Raw genomic sequence first — 21437 nt, 5'->3', positions numbered from 1 at the left:
TCCAGACTGTCACGTCTGTCACATGTGCTCAGTGTGAACCTGCTTTCATCTGTGAAGAGCACAGGGCGCCAGTGGCGAATTTGCCAATCTTGGTGTTCTCTGGCAAATGCCAAACGTCCTGCACGGTGGTGGGCTGTAAGCACAACCCCCACCTGTGGACGTCGGGCCCTCATACCACCCTCATGGAGTCTGTTTTCTGACCATTTGAGCAGACACATGCACATTTGTGGCCTGCTGGAGGTAATTTTGCAGGTCTCTGGCAGTGCTCCTCCTTGCACAAAGGCGGAGGTAGTGGTTCTGCTGCTGGGTTGTTGCCCTCCTACGGCCTCCTCCACGTCTCCTGATGTACTGGCCTGTCTCCTGGTAGCGCCTCCATGCTCTGGACGCTACACTGACAGACACAGCAAACCTTCTTGCCACAGCTCGCATTGATGTGCCATCCTGGATGAGCTGCACTACCTGAGCCACTTGTGTGGGTTGTAGACTCCGTCTCATGCTACCACTAGAGTGAAAGCACTGCCAGCATTCAAAAGTGACCAAAACATCAGCCAGGAAGCATAGGAACTGACAAGTGGTCTGTGGTCCCCACCTGCAGAACCAATCCTTTATTGGGGGTGTCTTGCTAATTGCCTATAATTTCCACCTGTTGTCTATTCCATTTGCACAACAGCATGTGAAATTTATTGTCAATCAGTGTTGCTTCCTAAGTGGACAGTTTGATTTCCCAAGTGTGATTTGACTTGGAGTTACATTGTGTTGTTTAAGTGTTCCCTTTATATTTTTGAGCAGTGTATATTTTTGTTGTTCTGTTATTTGATAAGGAGCATCCAGACACTGCACGTGATTCATTTATGAAATTGCTTCTTCTAATTATTGATAAACATGCACCTGTTAAAGTGACTGTTAGAACTGTTAAGGCTCCATGGATTTATGAGGACTTGAAACACTGTGTGGTTGGAAGAGATAGGCCAAAAGGAGTGGCTAATAAGTCTGGCTGCACATCTGACTGGCTGAATTATGTGACTAAATTCAATGAAAAGAAGTAACTGTATTATGAAGGCAAGGTCAATGATATAACGAATGATGGGGGGGAAAGTACTTTAAATGAAATTATGGGCTGTAAGACAAATTCAACTCCATTGGTCATCAAATCAGAAAGCTTATTCATCAAAAAACCATTTGATGTTGCCAATTTTTTTTTATGATTACTTTATTGGCAAAGTTGGCAAACTTAAGCAGAAAATGCCAACAATGAACAGTGTGGCATTCTATTCATGTATAAAAAATAATAATAATAATGGAAGAAAAAAAAGCGTATGTTTAAATTTTTAAAGTTAGTGTGGGAGAGGTGGAAAAAGTATAGCTCAATAATGACAAACCTCCTGACATTGACAACTTAGATGGAAAGCTACTGAGGATGGTAGCTGACTCTATAGCCACTCCTACAGTATATTATGTCATAACTTTGATCTGAGATTAGAGGAAAGTTTTTGTCCCCAGGCCTGGAGGGAAGCAAAAGTAATTTCGCTACCCAAGAATGGGTCGTGGCCTTGACTGGTTCTAACAGCCAACCTTGCTGCCAGTTCTTAGCAAACTGTTGTAAAAAATTGTTTGCCCGAAAACAGACTTTCAGCATGCTTATAGAGAAAAGGGCACTCAACATGTATTGCACTGACACAAATGACAAAGAAGGGAGGGGGGGGGGGGGGGCCTGTCAGGAAGTCCAGAATCCAGTTGCAGAGGGAGGTGTTTAGTCCCAGGGTCCTTAGCTTAGTGATGAGCTTTCAGGGCACTATGGTGTTGAACACTGAGCTGTAGTCAATGAATAGCTTTCTCACGTAGGTGTTCCTTTTGTTCAGGTGGGAAAGGGCAGTGTGGAGTGCAATAGAGATTGCGTCATTGTGGATCTGTTGGGGCGGTATGCAAATTGGAGTCGGTCTAGGTTTCCTGGGATAATGGTGTTGTGAGCCATGACCAGCCTTTCAAAGCGCTTCATGGCTACAGACGTGAGTGCTATGGGTCGGGAGTCATTTAGGCAGGTTTTCTTTGACAAAGGAACTATGACGGTCTGCTTGAAACATGTTGGTATTACAGAATCGGTCAGGGACAGGTTGAAAATGTGAAGACACTTGCCAGTTGGTCAACGCATGCTCAGAGACGTGTCCTGGTAATCCATCTGGCCCTGTGGCCTTGTGAATATTGACCTGTTTAAAGGTCTTACTCGCATCGGCTAAGGAGAGTGTTATCACACTGTCATCCGGAACAGCTGGTGCTCTCCTGCATTCAGTGTTGCTTGCCTCGACACGAGCATATAAGTAATTTGGCTCGTCTTTTAGGCTCGTGTCACTGGGGAGCTCGCGGCTGTTCTTCCATTTGTAGTCCGTAATAGTTTGCAAGCCCTGCCACATCCGACAAGTGTTGGAGCCGGTGTAGTAGGATTCAATCTTAGTCCTGTATTGACACTTTTCCTGTTTGATGTTTCGTTGGAGGGCATAGCGGGATTCTTTATAAGCTTCCGGGTTAGAGTCCCGCTCCTTGAAAGCGGCAGCTCTACCCTTTAGCTCAGTGCGGATGTTGCCTGTAATCCATGGCTTCTGGTTGGGGTATGTACGTACAGTCACTGTGGGGATCATCCATGCACTTATTAATGAACCCAGTGACTGATGTGGTGTACTCCTCAATGCCATCGGAAGAATCCCAGAACATATTCCAGTCTGTGCTAGCAAAACAGTCCTGTAGTTTAGCATCTGCGTCATCTGACCACCGTATTGATTGAGTCACTGGTACTTCCTGCTATAGTTTTTACTTGTAAACAGGAATTAGGAGGATTGAGTTATGGTCAGATTTGCCAAAATGGAAGGTGAGGGAGAGCTTGATACGTGTCTCTGAGTGTGGAGTAAAGGTGGTCTAGAGTTGTTGTTTTTTCTTCTTCTTTTGGTTGCACATGTAACATGCTGGTAGAAATTGGGTCAAACGGATTTAAGTTTCCTTTCATTAAAGTCCCCGGCCACTTGGCTCCCCGGTTTTCTTGTTTGCTTATGGCCTTATACAGCTCGGTGAGTGCGATCTTAGTGCCAGCATCAGTTTGTGGTGGTAAATAGACAGCTATGAAAAATATAGATAACTCTCGTGATAAATAGTGTGGTCTACAGCTTATCATGAGATTCTCTACTTCAGGCAAGTAAAACCTTGAGCGTTCCTTAATATTAGATTTTGTGCACCAGCTGTTATTGACAATTTGACACAGAACGCCACCCCTTGTACTTACCGGAGGCAGCTATTCTATCTTGCCGATGAACGGAAAACCCAGCCAACTGTTATCCATGTTGTCGTTCAGCCACGACTCTGTGAAACATGAGATATTACAGTTCTTTATGTCCCGTTGGTAGGATAGTGTTTATCGAAGCTCGTCCAGTTTGCTATCCAATGATTGCAAACTGGCCTTGTTGGGTGTCTGAAGTAAATCCTTTGCGTCTGACTAGTTAAAGAAAAGATATTTGTCCAGTAGGAGGTGAGTAATCGCTGTCCTGATATCCAGAAGGTATTTTCGGTCATAAGAGACGGTGGCAGAAACATTATGTACAAAATAAGTTACAAATAATGCAAAAAAGCACACACACAATAGCACAATTGGTTAGGAGCCCGTAAAACGGCAGCCATCTCCTCCAACACCGTTGTTCATTGTGTGGTGTATCGCCAGGGCAGCTCCCTTCGACTCTTTTCTATTTTTACCAATGACCTACCACTGGCATTTAACAAAGCTTATATGTCCACGATGATGGTTCAACCCAATACAAATCAGCAACCACAGCTTGTGAAATCACTGCAAGCCTAAACAGAGTTGCAGTCAGTTAGAATGTGTGGCCAGTAATAAACTGGTCCTGAACATCTCTAAAATGAAGATTATTGTATATGGTACAAATCATTCCTTAAATTCTAGACCTCAGCTGAATCTGGTAATGAATGGTGTGACTGTTGTGCAAGTTGAGGCGAGTAAATTACTTGGCGTTACCTTCGAATGTAAACTTATGTTCAAAACATATTGATTCAGTGGTTGTAAAGATGGGGAGAGGTCTGTCTGTAATAAAAAGATGCTATGCTTTTTGACACCACACGCCACAAAGAAAGTCCTGCAGGCTCTAGTTTTATCCTATCTTGATTATTGTCCAGTTATACTAGAAGGACCTAGTTAAGCTGCAGCTGGCCTAGAACAGAGTGGCATGTTTTGCTCTTCATTGTAATCAGAGGGCTAATATCCAGTTTCTCTTGGCTAAGAGTTGAGAAACGATTGACTGCATCGCTTCTTGTTTTTATAAGAAACAATGTGTTGGAAATTCCAAATAGTTTGTGTAGTAACTTACACACGGCACTGATGCACACACTTACCCCACCAGACATGCCACCAAGGGTCTTTTCACAGTCCCCAGGTCAAATTCAAGGAAACTTACAATATTATACAGAGCCATGATTTCATCTCATACAGCGCAAGTGAACAGCAAACCTGGTTTAAAAAAACAAATAAAGCAACGCCTCTCCCCCATGTGACGTATTTGTAACTGATAGATACACACACACACACACACACACACTACATGTTATTGTTTTTAAATATATGTGAATTATAAAGTCTTTTGTCATTAATGTATTTTTCTTTGTGTTGCACCCTAGTAAGACTAGATTTCACCATTGGCGTCGGCTAATGGTGATCCTAATAAAAACAATTAATAATAATGTCATTGGTTCCTCTTGACCCCTTGACCTCCAGGTGTTGCTGACCAGCTGCAGACAAACTATGCCGCCGACCTTCGAAGCATTCTGAAGACACTGTTTGAAGTCATGGCTACCTCTGAGCAGGGGGACAATGACAAGGAGAAGGGTGAGGAACAGATGCTTCTGTTTAGGTTTTTTATCTTTACATCAGGGTTAACTTGCAGTAATGTCAGGTGTCTTAGTGTAGTTCTTCCAGTGTGTTTGTCTGTGATGGTAATGTTAATTGTAATGGCACGGCTGTGCTCTGTGTGGTGGTGCAGCATGTCCAGGGCTTCGCAGTGCTGTGCTGGAGGACTGTTCTCTCTGTCAGGAGACCATCTCCTCCTCGGAGCTGGCAGCCAAGGCCCTGGAGGGACAGTTTGAAGGTCAGCACCTCTCTTTTCTCCTTAAAACACATACACACATGACGTGCATGCACACAGTGTTACATTCATATAAACAAGCATCACTATTAATGTGCCCCTGCTTTTCCCCTGTAGATCCCCCAGACTGGGTTCCTGATGAGGAATGTGACTCCTGCATCACCTGTAAGGCCCCCTTCACCGTCATTCGCAGAAAGCACCACTGTAGGAGCTGTGGCAAGGTAACACAAAACACCTGAACAGATCTCCTTTAGAATTGTCTATACTACATCAAATAAATGAAGAGCAATCAAATGTACCTTGTTTGTTCTGTGTCATTTTAGATTTTCTGCTCTCGCTGCTCCTCCCACTCAGCCCCATTACCGCGGTACGGCCAGGTGAAGGCCGTCAGGGTGTGTACGCACTGCTACATGTTCCACGTCACACCGTTCTACAGTGACAAGACTGGCATCTGACCCCTGCTGTATCAACCGATTTCACCCCCCCCCCCCCCCCCCCAGAGCAACCTTATCGATCATCTTCATCACACTGCACAGCAAGGCAAGGCTTTGGAATAAGGAGGACATGGATGAGAGGGCAGAGAGATGGAACGAGGTCGGATGTGGAGGCGCATAAACTATGATTAGACCCTTTCTGTTGTTTTTGAGATGCTGCTGCTGCCTGAAAGGGAACCAAAGGGCCTAATGCTATGCTGTCCTCCTCCTGACTCACTGATGCCTGCCTGCCTGCCTGCCTGCTTGCCTGCCTGCCTGCCTGCCTATAGAGGCAGATGAAGAAAAAACTGGAAGTAGGGTTTTGAACAGGCTACTCTGGACCGGTCCAGTGCTTTAGGAACAGCTTCTGGGAATATTTGCAGCTGAAGAGGGAGAGAAAGCCTTTTCTGTTTTATTGCTTGTGTATAACAAAGGCCTTCTGACATCATGTCCTACGCTTTAGCGGGCTTCCCACACTTGTGCCAGAGCTCTGACAGGGCTCCGATTACGTTAAAGAATGGAAGTCATAATAAACATGTAAATAAGGATAATTATGTTGATAGTGATGATGATCTCCGCACAACTGATCTCGCTTGTTTGGCCGCAATGGCTCTAGAAGTTTTAATTTTAGTTTGTCATGTAATTCCTGACGCTGTGAGGATGAGGAGGGGAAAGCAATCCTCATCAGGCTACCTAAATAGCGAAGCAACAAAAAAATAGATTTTATGTATTGATTCCTACCACGGAAGTTCGCCAATGTTTTTAACGGCAATTTAATTTGTGATTTAATTTCATATGGGATTTGTATTTTATCGACTGTGTCAAAGGACACAAAGATTAGCTGGCCTTTAATGACAATGTGGGCTGTGCCCATTTGCTTTTACAGTCACAACATACAATGTTTATTAAAAAAAAAAGCTTTTTCTCATCCCATCTTTAACATGCTGCTCCTCAACCTCTGAGATTGACATGGTCACATCAGTCACTCTCTCAGGCATTTAATGCCCTCTGGTGGAGAGAGATTTTAACCTCCTACCACACATCAGTATCTATATTAATTGATTGTTAGAATCATGGAGTGCATATCACCACTATTTAGAGGTTTATGATACCTGTCTCCCATCAGTTGGTCAAGGCAGCTTTGTTTCCTTCTGATTGTGCAATATAGTTTTTCCCTCTGTGTATGTTGTTGCCAAACACATTTATCTTAAGTATATTTCAACTCTCCCAGGGGTCACACTGATAGCAAACTTTTCTAGACAGGATTCACCAAAACCGAGACGAACCTCTACTACTACACTAAGCATTGATGTCCATTTTCATGATCTAAATTACATGCCAGCTGCTGCTGCTGTTGCAGAAACATATGTGATCTGTAGGGAGATCAGTTAGAATATGTTACAGATAGTAAGTTAAATTGAAACTAGACTGTTTTGTTCATCCTTACCTGGTTATACATTATCCCCATAACTCTCTGCACAAAGTATTACTATTCCCAGTAGATAACCACTTCCTCTACTCTTACATCATGATTTCTGCCTGCTCCCTCGAGTCATTTCTGATGTGGAGGGAAAGCTTCACCATCATCTAGGTTACAATGGAGAATGTGTTTGAGTTGATGTGAATAGAGGAATGGTCAATCTGACATAACTGGCTCAAACAACCATGGCCTTCTACGCTTCACGGCTGCGCCAGTTATATCAAATCTGCCCTGATTTATAAGCTAATTCTCAGGCTTTATCTTGTCTAGATCGCTTTATACTTCTACACGGTTTATTTGTATTGCGGAAAATGTAAAGACCTTAAAATTACGCAATTGTTTTATAAACAAAATGAAATTGTAAATCTATAAATCTATTACTACTTTTTCAGTATGGTGCGGTAATTCAAGGACCGTGTATCCTATTACTTCAGAGCTTGTTATTTTGTAAAGGCTAGCATATTTCAGTAATAAGAGCCATGTGAAACATTTGGGAAAACTGAAATAATGTTATTAATTTTAAATGCCATGTAAATTAAAATTAAATGACTTTTTCCTTTGAATAAGTGCGTATCCTAATTTCTGTGTTACTACTATCCATTCATGTTCGTCTTATTTTCTCAGGCAGTTGTGACATTTATGTCAACTCGTCATTGATATGGTCTTGACTCTTGTGTGCACAGCATCAATCACACACAACTTGATCCAAAGGGATGTCATGTCATTGGAGCACGCTACCCTTGCCTGAAGACCCTGAATGTATCTCAGCTGCTCTATCGATCACGACAGCCTCAAAGTCATAAACTCCGCCTATTTCTAACCATTTCAATTCTTAAACCTAATCTCACATTTAACCTTAACCACACTGCTAACCGTATGCCTAATATTAAACTAAAACAAAAAAAGTTACTTTTTGTTTCACGAATTTCTGTGATATATGGCTGTGGAAACTAGTGCACACCCTATAAACGCCATTTGGCCAGAGCGATGTGGTTGGGTAGCCAGACAAACGTTCCCTGCCTCTTGGCCTCTTGTCACGTTCTCAGGTGAGATTACATCCCAGTCCCACTGGGTGGCAGCACCTATTCATTTCATGCAGCATTACCTGCTGTCTGAAAAATGTAGCTATGTTATCCTTAGTACATTAGTGTAACACCCCTAACAATGGAATGTTTCCAATTATTCTTCAGGGGATGTGATAAGCATTGCTGAAAACATATATGGATATTGTTAGACCCACTATGACTGGTATGGTGGGTCTGTCTGTCTGTTCTTCTGGGGGTAGGATTAAAGTTGCCTTTTAAATAGCGATCTAAGATCGGTATTGTTTCCTCGTGATGGTCAAGGTCAGGATTTGGGTATGAAACTTATCATAGATCTGTTACAGGGGTGACCCTCGGCAATTTAAATTGAGGCATATACCATTTTTATAAATTACTCGTGTGATCTAAGCGATTGGATTGTGATAGTGTTCATTTTGATAGATTTATCCAGCCCTTGTATGTGATTGGTCAAAAGTTGAACTGGGATGGCAACTATCTCTGCCCTCCGTAATTATTGTGGGATGTGAAGTAGAGTCCACTGTAAACACCAGTTGGACACAGACTTTAAAAAACACCAGTTGGAAACAGACTTTAAAAACGAACTATTTTTTTCCAATTTGTCGAAGTTTAATGCAACATTTAAATGGATACCCATCTGTGATTAATGGACGCATTTGATTGTATGCCTCGACTGATTTCAGCTTTTCCATTCCATAGACCGATCTACAGGCAGTCCGCGATCATTATAGTTGTGTTCAAGAGCGGTCGGTGAAATCGGCCACTAATAAATAATGGAGACCGTGCAGACTTCTATGAGAATGGTTTGCCCGTTTTTAATGAAGAGGCTGATACGAGGTTAACTTAATTTACTGTAAACGTCAGGTATGTAATTCAGAGTCAACATTGTTGTGCATAATATGTACTGCATATGACCTTGTTCATACGATTATATTGTTCGCAATAGTTCATAGAAATATATATTTCAATTTAAGACATGAATGGCTACGTATTATTAACAACTGATTGCTTACAGTTATATGAATAATTACTATTTAATTTTACATGATGTGGAATTTTTAGATAGCCTATGTATGGACTATGGTAACATGTTATACGGTATTTCATGAATGCTAATGGTGACAATTATACAATATAATACAGCTATGTTTCAGATAATAAATATACATTTTACTTGTATATTCATTTATCAGAGGGGGCAATCTGTGAGAGCAGCACTACTTAAATGAGTTTGCACCATATTGACCACAGATATTTATTGAAAAGAATAGATAAATATACTAACACAGGCTAGAAATGTTATTTTATCGATCAATCCTATGATTTTAAATTTTTTTAGAAATGTGTGTATCTCCTCTATGCATTTTAATTTATAAGAGAAATCCCCATGCATTTCAGTTCCACTATGGCCTTGTAGTCTGACTTGAAGGACATATGGAAATTCAAAGCAGAGCATTTACTGTAGATTTTCCATATCATCTAATGAGGCAAACTGCTTTTCCCTGGGGGTGGATGCGAGTTCTGCAGTGTGCAGTTACAGAATCTGGAAGGCCTGAGTTTTTTTTTTTTTTTTACCATATGTCTTTTAGAGTTGGGGGAACATTAAGTTGTCTTCACTCAGGATGGGAGTCCTCAAGATCATGCTGCTCATCTTTGAGTCTGTTCTGTTGTCTGACTGTGCAAGGGGTGAGTAATACATCTTTAGGACATTTTTCTCCTTAACGTAACTTGACTTCACACTGGGCACACACTGGTTAAATCAACATTGTTTCCACATTTCAATGAAATTCAGTTGAGCCAACGTGGAATAGATGTTGAATTGACGCCGCTGCCCAGTGGGTTTCATTCTTGCTTTCTTGCCTACACAGTAGTGTCCAATCGTTTTAGTGAAATATTAGCAGATAAATCGGTTCGTCTAAGTTAGGTTAACCGCTGTTGCTTTTTGTTTACATGAAGAAAATCTCAGTTGGCTCTAACTTCTTCACACTGAGAAGTAAGGGGAAAAGAGAGGGGAAAAAGTAGAAAAAAAAATCTAAACAGAACCCAAAATCAACAGTGGTGAAATAGAGAGAAAGCCAACCCCCCCCCCGTGTGTGATCTTTTCAGTCATGGCCATGTGTGTGTGACTGTGTGTACATTGTGTACATTCACCACAGTTAAGCCAAACAAAAACATCCATCAGCTTCCCAGGGTGAAAGAACACAAGTCGGTGTAAGAGTCCAGCTCTCCCGGGGTTGGTCCAGGGACCGTACTTTCTCAGCATCACGTCTCTGTGTGTGCGTGTGTGTACGACCATGACCAGTGTAGTGTGTTATTGCTTTGATTCAGGGTCAGAAAACTGCCTGCATTGATTGAGGATGTTAGACAAATGCAGAACACATAGTATAATTATGCGTATGGTTTCCACAATATCACCTGTCATCAACGGCTGAAAATGTCCAGAACAGCTCAGTAGAGCTTGAAAGTCACCTTTTCAATTTAACAGCTTTGAAACTTTCACACAAACTTTTAGTGTATTCTACAGCCTCTCGCAGTGGGAAGCCAGACATCCTATTCTACGCCTCTCTCCTCATTGTTAAACTCAGAAGGGCAGCAAATGGAAGTGGCTTCTCAAAAGTACTACATGCATGTGGCTAACAGGGCATTGCAATACGGGGCAGGTGGGGGCCGGTGAGGGCCGCTAGGTGGTTTGGATGTGGGCAGATTACATCTGTGGGCCTGCAGACAATGCCTTATTCACAGCAGGACAGACAAGCCTTCACGACACGGCTAAAGCAAAAGTAAACAAGACGTGGAGGCTAAATAAGATTAGACAGGCAATTATATCTGTTTACAGATGTCAAAGGAAGGACAAAACCAACAGGGGAAATAGACTGCAGAGAGAAAAACGAGACATCCTAATCTGTATGCACGGTGGCCTGCACTGATTTTATCACAGAATAAAATAGGAATATGTAGTCTGTTTTTCATACTTCCTTTCTGAAAGTGATTTTAAATAGGTCCAGAACAGATACAAATATTTACTGTTGGCGAACAGTCCCCCCAAAAATATTTAGTAATGCTCCTCTCTGACATCATATGCTCAGTTTTAAGTGGCCAAGTTTTAATATGTAATTTAGTTAAGTTAAATCATTTATTTGGCTTTTATAGGATGGTTTTAATTGTCAGGTATACAGGACTGCAGGGTGAAATGAAGTCTCCAGAAGTTGATAGAAAAGAGCCCATAGTCTACTGTATAATCCCTTAGAGGGAATGATGTGGCAGCAAGCTCCCAGGTATAACACAATGTGATCCCAGAGTAACAACTTCACCGTTTTAGATCCTGTAAAATAAAGGTTTTGATTACAGACACGTGGTTTTGTAGAGGAGTAGGGACTGTCGTGGCTGTAAAACTGTGCCCTGTAAAAGTTAACAGGCAATGATAACATCATTCACAAATGCAAATGAAATTATGCAGGAGATAATCCTTTGAGTTACGTGTGAATTCAAAATAACATATTGGAAGTGTTTAGTGGTTTCATCTGGTCGTTATATGATCACCTTCTGTACTTTTACATTTTAAACTTGGGTTAAGTCCAACTTAAAGAACAGAGTGATAATGAGCCTGCTGCCATCAGTCTGATCATTTATCTCACTACGCAAGCCAGGACCAGTCCTCCCTTGTGCTAGGATTCATGAAACTTTCTCAGGACTGATTCCTTGAACCCCATTGGACAACCCCCCCCCCCACCCCACCCCTCATATCCCCCCCAGCAGCTGTAGGAGGTGCTCCGTGATGTGTCCCGGCAGAGCTTCTAATGTGGTGACAGGACTGGGGACCACTGTGGTATAGTAACTGTGGAATGCAGCCGGGACATATGGACCTGCTGTGTGTTCTGTATCCTTGGTGAGAATGAGAGGATACAAGGTGTCCCTAGTACTTACCAACATACACACACACACTCTGAAATGATTACCAGTCTCTTTTTGGAAACAGAATTGCAGTGACATCCACACAAACGGTGTACTTTGTTTGTAGGAGAGGCCTGTGGTTTTTGAGGCAGTATACTGTATCGACAGCGGCATATTCGCTTGACTTGAACGTTTTTAACTTCAGACAAATGTTTACTCATCTACACCTCCTGAGCCATCTGGATAAATTTAGAGCATACAAACTGCTCTGCAACTGTTTTGGAAAATATACATTTTATAGGCGAGTTACATCATGGTTTTATAACAAGAAGGTACTATGAGATAAATTGTATGCCATGGGCCTTTAAAATCACAAGGGCATTTGGCTCCCAGACAGATTTCTGTAATGAGGCTAGTTTCCCAGTAAACAAATACTCCAAAGTCCTCTTATTTTTTAAATAGGGCCCAAATAGTCAGAAGATGATGACACTGTGGTGTTCTGGCACATGAGCCCAGCTGGAGAAACAGGGGGAGAGTGGACAGAGGTGAGAGAACGAAAGAGAGAGAGGGGGAGGTCTAGGCAGTACTGTAAAATCTTTGCCATGTGTTGGAGTAGTCCCCTCTGAAAACACTTGATTTAGAAATGACAACAAAATCAGTGTTATCATACTATCAGTTTCGCCAATGAAGTACCAGCACTGAAAAAGAGGGGATTCATCATAAACCCACCAACACCCACAGACACACACAACACAGTGCAGTCCGACCGATTGACATGCCACCTCTGAACTCTACGGGCTGCTACGATTCCCCAAGCCAATTTATGACCAAACAACAACCACTGCTCTCTCGCCATCCCCCTTACATATGTCTCCCTTCTCTCTTTCCCAGTCCTTCTCTCTGCATTTCCTCCCGTTTATTACCAGTGTAAAGTCAGAGGAAGTGAATTAAGTTAATGTGCTGTCGTTAAAACAAGGCATGGAGCTGACCTTTACTCCCACCCACCCTCTCTCAGCTCACCAATAGCCCCTATTTACTGAGCCTGGGTCCATTTGCAGAGAACAATGGGTGGATTATTATATGCACTAGTCCCCCCGGTTGGACATGGCAGCAGTAATTCATTTTAAACACTCTACATCCCTGTAGACTGTGGTGATTTGCCGTCTATTAGTGTGTACGTATACTGCAAACCAGGGATTTGTTTTACTGAGGGGCTGCGATTTAGAGGTGCGTGAGGAAGAGTTATGAGAGGGAGCTACATTCAGGGTTTTGTGTAGAAGTGTGTGTGTGTTTTATTAAGCATGGGGCAATTGCTCTGTGAGAAGTCATGATAATGAGATACCCAAGGAGCAGAAGCCAATTTAGAAACCCTAGAAGTATGAGTTACCAGATACAGCAACACTTATTCCCTCTCCAAAAGTTCCACCACTAGTAGGTACTACTACATCATACCACTGCTACTACTGTGTCTACGTTTACTATGATAACAAATACATCTGCATCTATCATTACTACCGTCACACACTGCAGCTCCTGGCAAATCTATGGAAGGGAGAGGAAGTCTAGGAAGGAACCTGAAAGAGGAAGGTGTTAGACTTCACCCCAAAGAGAGGAGAGGGCTGTACATGGTGATGGGGGAAGCTGTGATAAGTAGCCATAATGGAGGTCAATTGTTGTTTACTTTAGTGGGCCATAATCTGTGTGAGCAACACTGCCAGCTTTGACTGAGCCTAATGGGCACTCTAATTAGCATTCTGATGGAATCTCAACTATTTACACATTGTCTGCTCCCATTCACTGTTGTCATGCTCAGCTGTATGGAAAGGGGGAGAATGAAGTGTGAATAGGATTGTTTATAATCTGCCAGTCATGAGGATTTGTCTATGTAGGCCTACAGCGATCATGAGTTTGTTTGGCCACTTGGCTCCGGGTGGCAGTGTCTTTAAGCCACACATTCTGTCCCCTCTGAGTAAATGGGGTGATAGACAGACACATGGATTCATGGTGCCCTACTTAACCCACAAGGATCTCATAGAATCCTTTACAATGGGCCAGAGAGCTGGTCTGATTGACGTGTCATCATTCAAATGGTAATCACCTGCATGTGTATTTGATTTGATTGTTTGAGATGAACAATAAATATTCAAACTATTGAGGGATATATCTTAAAGCTGCAGTATGTAACTTTTTGGGCAACCTGACCAAATTCACATAGATATGTGAGTTATAGATCTGTCATTCTCATTGAAGTCTATGAAGTGGTAGATTTGCTCTATGTGCATTATTTCTATGCCTCCCGTTTTAAAGTTTTGGTTTTTGGTATTGGAAAATATATTTCTTTTTTTTGTTAAATAAACTGAAATTAGACAAACTATTAGAATTTTATCATCCAAGAAATGGCAGAGCGATTTCTGCATATTGCACCTTTAAATCCTGCACCCACCTGTCTCCAAGCTGTTATGTAATGTCATAGTGTCACAATAACAAACAATAAGAGGTCCAAGTTCCAGCTGCATATTTCCCTGTAACTCTGGAGCGCAGGGCTGCTGTGTTACAATCTTGGACAAAGAGATTTTAAATGTTTTATTTTTTATTTAACCTTTATTTAACCTTTATTTAAGATGGGCCGTAGTCGATGGGACGGAGCGCGGAGGTGGGGATTAGGGGCCGCCCTGTTGGACCCTTACAAGTGACCTTACAATAACATTTCAGCTACGCAGTGGGAAGTGTTTATCTTGCGCAACCTCTTCTTTTTCAGCCTCTCTGGCCCCCTCCCCTCCTCCTCCACAGCTCTCTCCTCTCCCTTATATTTTCTATTTTCTTACGAGCGGCGGAGATCAGCCGAGAGCCCCCACTCCCCTCCGTGTTTCACAGCTGTTCTCTCAGTCACTTAACAAACGAAACGTTGAGAATCTGAAGCCCACTCCTCTCACCCCTCAAAAGGAGACTGTCAGTCTTGTTTTCCTGTAGATGTTAGCGTGTAGATTTATGATGAGGCCTTGGGTCTCCCTCCCTCTCTTTCCCCATTTCCATGCTCATTTCCTTTCTCCCTTTCTTTAGACAAGTAAAGTACACATGGCGCTCTATGATAGAATAAGGGAATGTTTTAAACAGTATCTTGCTCATCTTGTACTCTTGTATGTTGAACTTGTCACAATCGTCTTTAGTCTATGTTTTATTTTCTCCTATCGTCAGTTATCAGAATTTAAAATGACTGGCATATCCGTTGCAAATGTTTCTCTCCTCTCTGAGGTAGTCATTGGAAATCACCAGCAGTACTGACTCCTTCCCTCCAACCTCTCCCCTGCCTCCCCTTCAATGCTTTTTGTTCTGCAGTTAAAAGGTTGATTGAAAGTTATGGTGGCAACAGCGCTGCCTGGCTGGGTCTGAAGAAAGCCAAGGGATAGCTGGGATAAGGAGGGCTGAATAAGGCCTCCACCATAACCCACCGCTCTGATCAACATCCCCCTTTGCGATGGGTATCAATGAGACCCCACGTGACTTTCTGCCTTTTCACTCAGAATTCTCACTGTTTTTCTTTGGGAATTATTTTATAGAATTTGTAAGTTCTATTCTGTATGCACTATTTCTGTCAAACGGAATAGGCATTGTTTAGGAAAGCCTTTGGGAATTGGGGAATGTTGTTGTATTATGTCAGAAATTGAGTTTTGATGGTGGAGACTGTGGGAGTGGAACTTGAAACAATGCCAAAGATCACCCTACTACTGTAATTGGGTTGACATTCTTTATTTTCAATGTCGATCACTTTCAGGATCCAAAAGTAACTATTTTTTTCGTGAACTTTATATACACAAGGGACCCACAGACGAATGGTTTAACAAAGAATGGAAAAATATTTCCCACTTTTAACTTGAAGACTTAAGGAGGCTGGGTACAGGAGAGTAAAAATGGTTCAGAAGCTGAAAGTATGATCTGTCGTATTTTATAGTTGGGCTATTGCTGTCCCAGACTGGAATTTCTGCACCATGTAGTGCAACTGATTTGATTTCCTCATGTACAGGGATGTGAGTTTGGGCTCCAGCTTTGGGCCAGGACGCACTTGGGTGGGGGAAGGGGGACTAGCATACACATGGAGATTCAAGGATGTTTTGGAGGATTCCTTCCAGGCTTAAATTGACCTATAGCTGACTTTGTTGTGCTGGTGTGTGTTTTCTGTGTCCGTCAATACAGTATGTCTAAGATAGCTACTGTTTTGCCTAGCACGCTCACTTTGCAAATGTATGTCTGCAGGTCAACATGTGTGAGGTTGGTGAATGACGGAATAAAGAGAGGTAGAGACATACAGACATGGCAAACATAGATGTATAGAGTGGAGTGACCTTTGTGGTCAGACTTGTAAGGTGAACCGGTAAAGCGGGGAACACTGTCACTGTGAAAGGCCGGGTACCTCCTGGTAATGACAGGCACAGCAACTCCACAATGACAGATTGATTTCAGACAATATTCCTGAATTGTCAAGAGGCCCCATGGCTGTCAGTAGGAGCTTTGCCAACACCCCCACCCCCTCTGTCTGTCTCTCTACCCTTCACCATCTCCCTCTGTCTCATCTCTTTCTACCCAGGCACTGCTGCTACATCTCATTCTGTCATTGGCTCTCTCTCTTTGAAAAGGTCTGGTTGACAAAGGCGCTGGTGTAAAACGCATTAGTGTGTCATGTGGAGGATTTGGTGATGCTCAGAGCGTACAGTAACAGTGGTGTAGGGTTCCTTCTGGGCCAGCTAATGGAGGGGCACACATACAGGGGCACACAGACAGAGACAGGGTACAGTATGGGTAATGGAGGGGCACACAGACAGAGACAGGGTGCAGTGTGGGTAATGGAGGGGCACACAGACAGAGACAGGGTACAGTATGGGTAATGGAGGGGCACACAGACAGAGACAGGGTACAGTATGGATAATGGAGGGGCACACAGACAGAGACAGGGTACAGTATGGGTAATGGAGGGGCACACAGACAGAGACAGGGTACAGTATGGGTAATGGAGGGGCACACATACAGAGACAGGATACAGTATGGGTAATGGAGGGGCATACTGACAGGGTACAGTATGGGTAATGGAGGGGCACACAGACAGAGACAGGGTACAGTATGGGTAATGGAGGGGCACACAGACAGAGACAGGGTACAGTATGGGTAATGGAGGGGCACACAGACAGAGACAGGGTACAGTATGGGTCACCACACACAGATCCTCTCTGGACCCCCTCTGACCTCAGATACAGACTCAGATACACACTGCTGGTGCTGCTGTTGACAGCATGTCTTGTTTACTAGACAGGCCTAATGCTTAGTGGTCAGTGAACTTGTAGTCTTCTAGTAGTTAGAGAAGCACAGAGTCATGTATACAGATCTTTATCTCTATATGGCTGTCGGGAAGTTGACTTGATGATAAAGCAGGAGGACTATGACCTAACCAACAGGCCCAATCAGTTGACTGCAGATTAAATAGTGTTGGCCATGCTTGAGATCCACGTTGGAATGCAGCAGAGGAGAGGAGGAGGAGGGGGGTGCAAGGAGTGGTAGAGTACACAGACGGAGACACCCTCACTGTTGACTGTCAGGGCCCATGAAGCACGAGAAAATACAGACCCCTGTAGCTAGCGAAGGGAAGAGAGCAGGCCGACTGATTTCTGAGGAGGAAGGAGTATTAGTTAAACCCTAATCTAGTGAGTGGTTTAATCTTTAACCCACCGTGGTACAGTATGTGAAGTAGACAGACTGACGTGCAAATGAATGCCTCTATATTGCCTCCAAAACTGTGTGTGTGTGTCCACATTCATTCTACTGTATGTGTTTCGCTTCTCTCCAATTGTATGATAAGGATAGCAAGAAACAGGTGCACATATTCCCTCTACTGTCCCCCTATACAAGAAAGAGCAGAGAGAGAGAGAAAAGGTTTTTAGGTTTTGTTGTGTCATATGCCCAGACCAGTCCAGACTGAGCCCAGATCAGGGTAGGGTGCGGGGAGCAGGGTGTGAGATTGTTGAGATTCCTGGTTACTGCCACCCGGACCCTCCTAATCCCTTTCACTCCCTCCAAATCTCCTCTACCGAGTCCCTACAAGCTGTGTGTTAAAGGAGGCCTCACTGTCATCTTTGCCTCTGCTCTCTGCCACTCTCTAAATCAACCTCTCTCTCGTGCTTTAACCTTCACCCTACTCCTCTCTTTATAACTTTCTCTTCCTTTCTCCCTCTTCAACTCCCCCTCTGTGACGCTATATATCACTACCCTCCATTCTCTTCCTATCTTTACCCATCTGTTGCCCTTATCCCCCTCCCATCCGCTCACTCCTTCCCTCTCTCCTGATTAGTGCCCCTAAGCACACTCTCTGCTCCTGTGTGTGCACCATGCCGTGGCCTAATGGAGTGAGATAGGGCTGCATGACAGACGAGGCCTTTACACACACTCAGAGGAGCAGCAAACCAATGTCCAAGAACAAATGTGCTCTATGTTACATTACAGATCTTCAGTACAACAGTAACGTATGGTAATGTGCAAAGGGGTTGGCATTTCAATTTGTTCCGGCGCTCAACGCATGCTTTTTCAAATTAACCAGTTAAAAGCTATATAGCACCGATTATTTGTATTGATACATGGGTCTCATGAATTTCTACAGTCACTCAGAGAGGATGACATAGTGGATATGTGATTATGATGTTCTTGGTCCTGTGGTTGTTGCAGCACAGACTCCAGCATACATACACAAACTCTCTCTTCCCTCAGCAGGAGCTGGGGCTGGTAGAAGGTATTCAAGCCTAATGAAATATAGCAGCTCAGAGTTCAAAGGCTCCACAGTAGGGGCTGTTAGGGGTAGACCGCGTGATGGAGACGTTTCCAGAAGCTTTATGACACTTTATGAGTAATTTCTGCCTTTCTTCCTGTTCATTTGATGGAGCCTGCAGGAGCTCATTGTTCTGCATGGGGCCATTAGGAGAGGAAGCGGAGGCAGATCCACTGGTGTTTGTCGTAATTACTGTCAAAACCAGCTTCCTCTCTGCTTTGAAGTGGCAGCAGTTATATTTCAATTAATTAACATTGAAAACATAGATTGGCAGGAGCATCTCATTCTTTCTTCATCCCTCTTGTTCACTGCCTCCCTCTTTCTCTCTTTTGCGCTTTCTCTCCATGGTCTCATGTCACCCAATAGCTCTTACTCTCTTGCCATTCCCACCACTGTAGCCATGGCTATTCAGCCCACATCAGATGGTGCCAAAGAAAGCCTCATTGTCCCCCCTGGTCTGGTCTGGTCTTACCCTGCTCTTATCTATTGATTGGAAAGGCGAGAGGAGAAAATAAAAGGTATTGATTACCAGACGAGGTGAAGTTGTTGGGCAGGACGTCTGAGGTGGTAAGAAAAGACAGCATTCTTTACCTCCGCTGCCCAACTGCTGTCAGAGCACCCTCTCTCCCTCTGTCCTCCCACTTTTACCCTATCGCTGTCCCCCTCCCCCGCCTCTATTCTTGAGTCGCCAGGATGGCTCTTTCTCAGAGTGATTGTTATCTGTGCTTGTGAAATGTATAGCCCGGCGCAGCAGTGGTCTCAGAACAGAAGCTATGGTCTTTCACACAATCCCCATGCCATGTTGACTGCCTCACCTTCCCTCTCTACTCAACCTCTCAAGTCTCAAGTAAAGTCTCTGGTCCTGGGTTCGGTTTCTTGTTTTCATGTATTTTTTTCTTTCACATCCACCTTTCTTTCTCCTCCTGTTTTGGCTGGCTTTGACAGACTATTTGTGGGTAACATACTATCCGACTAGTACTCTTTTGCCTTCCATTCTGTTTGATGTAATATTAAAGTTTGCCTAAGGTTTTAGGAGATGGACAGTAGGATGATGTCTCCCTGGAACTACAGGTTCCACTAAACACTGATTTCCTTCACTAACTGCCTCTGGGCAGACTGATGCCTGTGTCTGTCTGGAGACTGGTACGCTTCACTAAGGAAACAGACAAGCAGTACTGAGGACTTCCCACTCACTGGTGGGACAAGAAGTTGCACTGATCCAGAACAAGAGTGGTTTGCTTCTTTCAAAGCTAGGATTGGTGAGAGTTAAGCTGGATCAGTGTTACTGAACAATGTCTTGCTAGAGCCAAAATATTTGATCTCATCCAAATGTGTCAATGGTTCATGGTTTTGGCATGGGACTGTTAGAAATGAGAGAAAACATGGGTTCTCTGCTGAGATGTAGAGCATATACTTTTGTGGGTGAGTTACATGCAAACCACACCGGCCACGTTTGGTGTGCGAGTCTTCAAAATAAATGTACACATACATGTTATTCAATAATTTCCCCCACACTGCTAGTGTGCGTGAACTAGCATCTGCATAGCCAAGCGCTAAAATAGAGCTTGGTTCTATTTGAGAAGCTCCACAAGTCCCCTATTGCATATCAGGAAGATACAAACTCACGTGGTTGTTTTGAAAAACAAACAAGGAGATATTAATCAAGGATAACTAACTAAAAACTAACTAGGTTTCCCTATTTATCTGTGAATTAATCGTCAGAAGTAGAGAAACACATGATATTTATATGATCCGTGTCAAAATTCTACAAAGAACCAGCTAAAAAGAGGACCATATATGCGTGATCAGGTAAAATAACAACCCAATCAATGTTAATCTCCCAGGGCAAACTGCTAGCAACAGCTATCTAGCTTAATTCATGAATGTTTCATGTGTGTTTAGAGCTGTCCCCAAATTAATATAGTTGGCTCACAGTTTTTTGTATTTTAACCTGGGTGTCATGATCGAGTCTGGTGGGGATCATAGAGATAGACGGAGGACTAGTTGGACTCTAGTTTCAAAAGCCTGTTTTAGCATGGGCTGCGGCATTGAGGACTTTCACCATTTTGAAGAAGTCAACTGGGTGGGACTTCCTATAGACGGGTTGGCTGACAACGTCATGACAATTATGCAAAAGCATCGATGATGAAGGCCGTGGGGTGTTATGATTCTGAACGGTCAAATGGCTAGCAACAATGACAAGAGGGAATCCTATTTTATTCTCTGTCCCCAACGCACCAGATGACCAGTTTTGCTAGCCTTTAGCCCTACCCTCATCCTACTCCTCCTCTGTTCCTGACGTGGAGGCTAACCCAGACCCTGCATGTCCCCAGGCACTCTCATTTGTTGACTTCTGTAATCGTAAAAGCCTTGGTTTCATGCATGTTAACATCAGAAGCCTCCTCCCTAAGTTTGTTTTACTCACTGCTTTAGCACACTCCGCCAACCCTGATGTCCTTGCCGTGTCTGAATCCTGGCTTAGGAAGGCCACCAAAAATTCTGGGATTTCCATACCCAACTACAACATTTTCCATCAAGATAGAACTGTCAAAGGGGGAGGAGTTGCAATCTACTGCAGAGATAGCTTGCAAAGTT

The 21437-nt window shown here is 43.3% G+C and overlaps 2 protein-coding genes across 3 annotated transcripts in view; both read left to right on the top strand.

Annotated features, from left to right (window-relative positions):
• The window catches only part of LOC110498351 (lateral signaling target protein 2 homolog), a 67912-nt gene extending 60264 nt beyond the window's left edge, over positions 1–7648 (top strand). For both annotated transcript variants that reach the window (XM_036954814.2, XM_036954812.2), the window contains 4 exons: positions 4766–4876; positions 5031–5135; positions 5250–5353; positions 5456–7648. In XM_036954814.2, coding sequence (XP_036810709.2) covers positions 4766–4876; positions 5031–5135; positions 5250–5353; positions 5456–5587 — 452 coding nt within the window. In that variant the 3' untranslated portion in view covers positions 5588–7648. The remainder of the gene's footprint in view (positions 1–4765; positions 4877–5030; positions 5136–5249; positions 5354–5455) is intronic.
• Positions 7649–8317: 669 nt separating this feature from the next.
• Positions 8318–21437, top strand: part of LOC110497850 (fibroblast growth factor receptor-like 1) — a 45572-nt gene continuing 32452 nt past the window's right edge. Inside the window, exons 1-2 of the mRNA XM_036954811.2 lie at positions 8318–9010; positions 9736–9832. Coding sequence (XP_036810706.2) covers positions 9769–9832 — 64 coding nt within the window. The 5' untranslated portion in view covers positions 8318–9010; positions 9736–9768. The remainder of the gene's footprint in view (positions 9011–9735; positions 9833–21437) is intronic.

The sequence above is a fragment of the Oncorhynchus mykiss genome, chromosome 19, assembly GCF_057628025.1.
Source record: "Oncorhynchus mykiss isolate SJ-2025 chromosome 19, ASM5762802v1, whole genome shotgun sequence".
NCBI classification, from domain to species: domain Eukaryota; kingdom Metazoa; phylum Chordata; class Actinopteri; order Salmoniformes; family Salmonidae; genus Oncorhynchus; species Oncorhynchus mykiss.
Note: the sequence above shows the minus strand (reverse complement) of the source record. Positions and strands in the feature narration are given on the sequence as shown.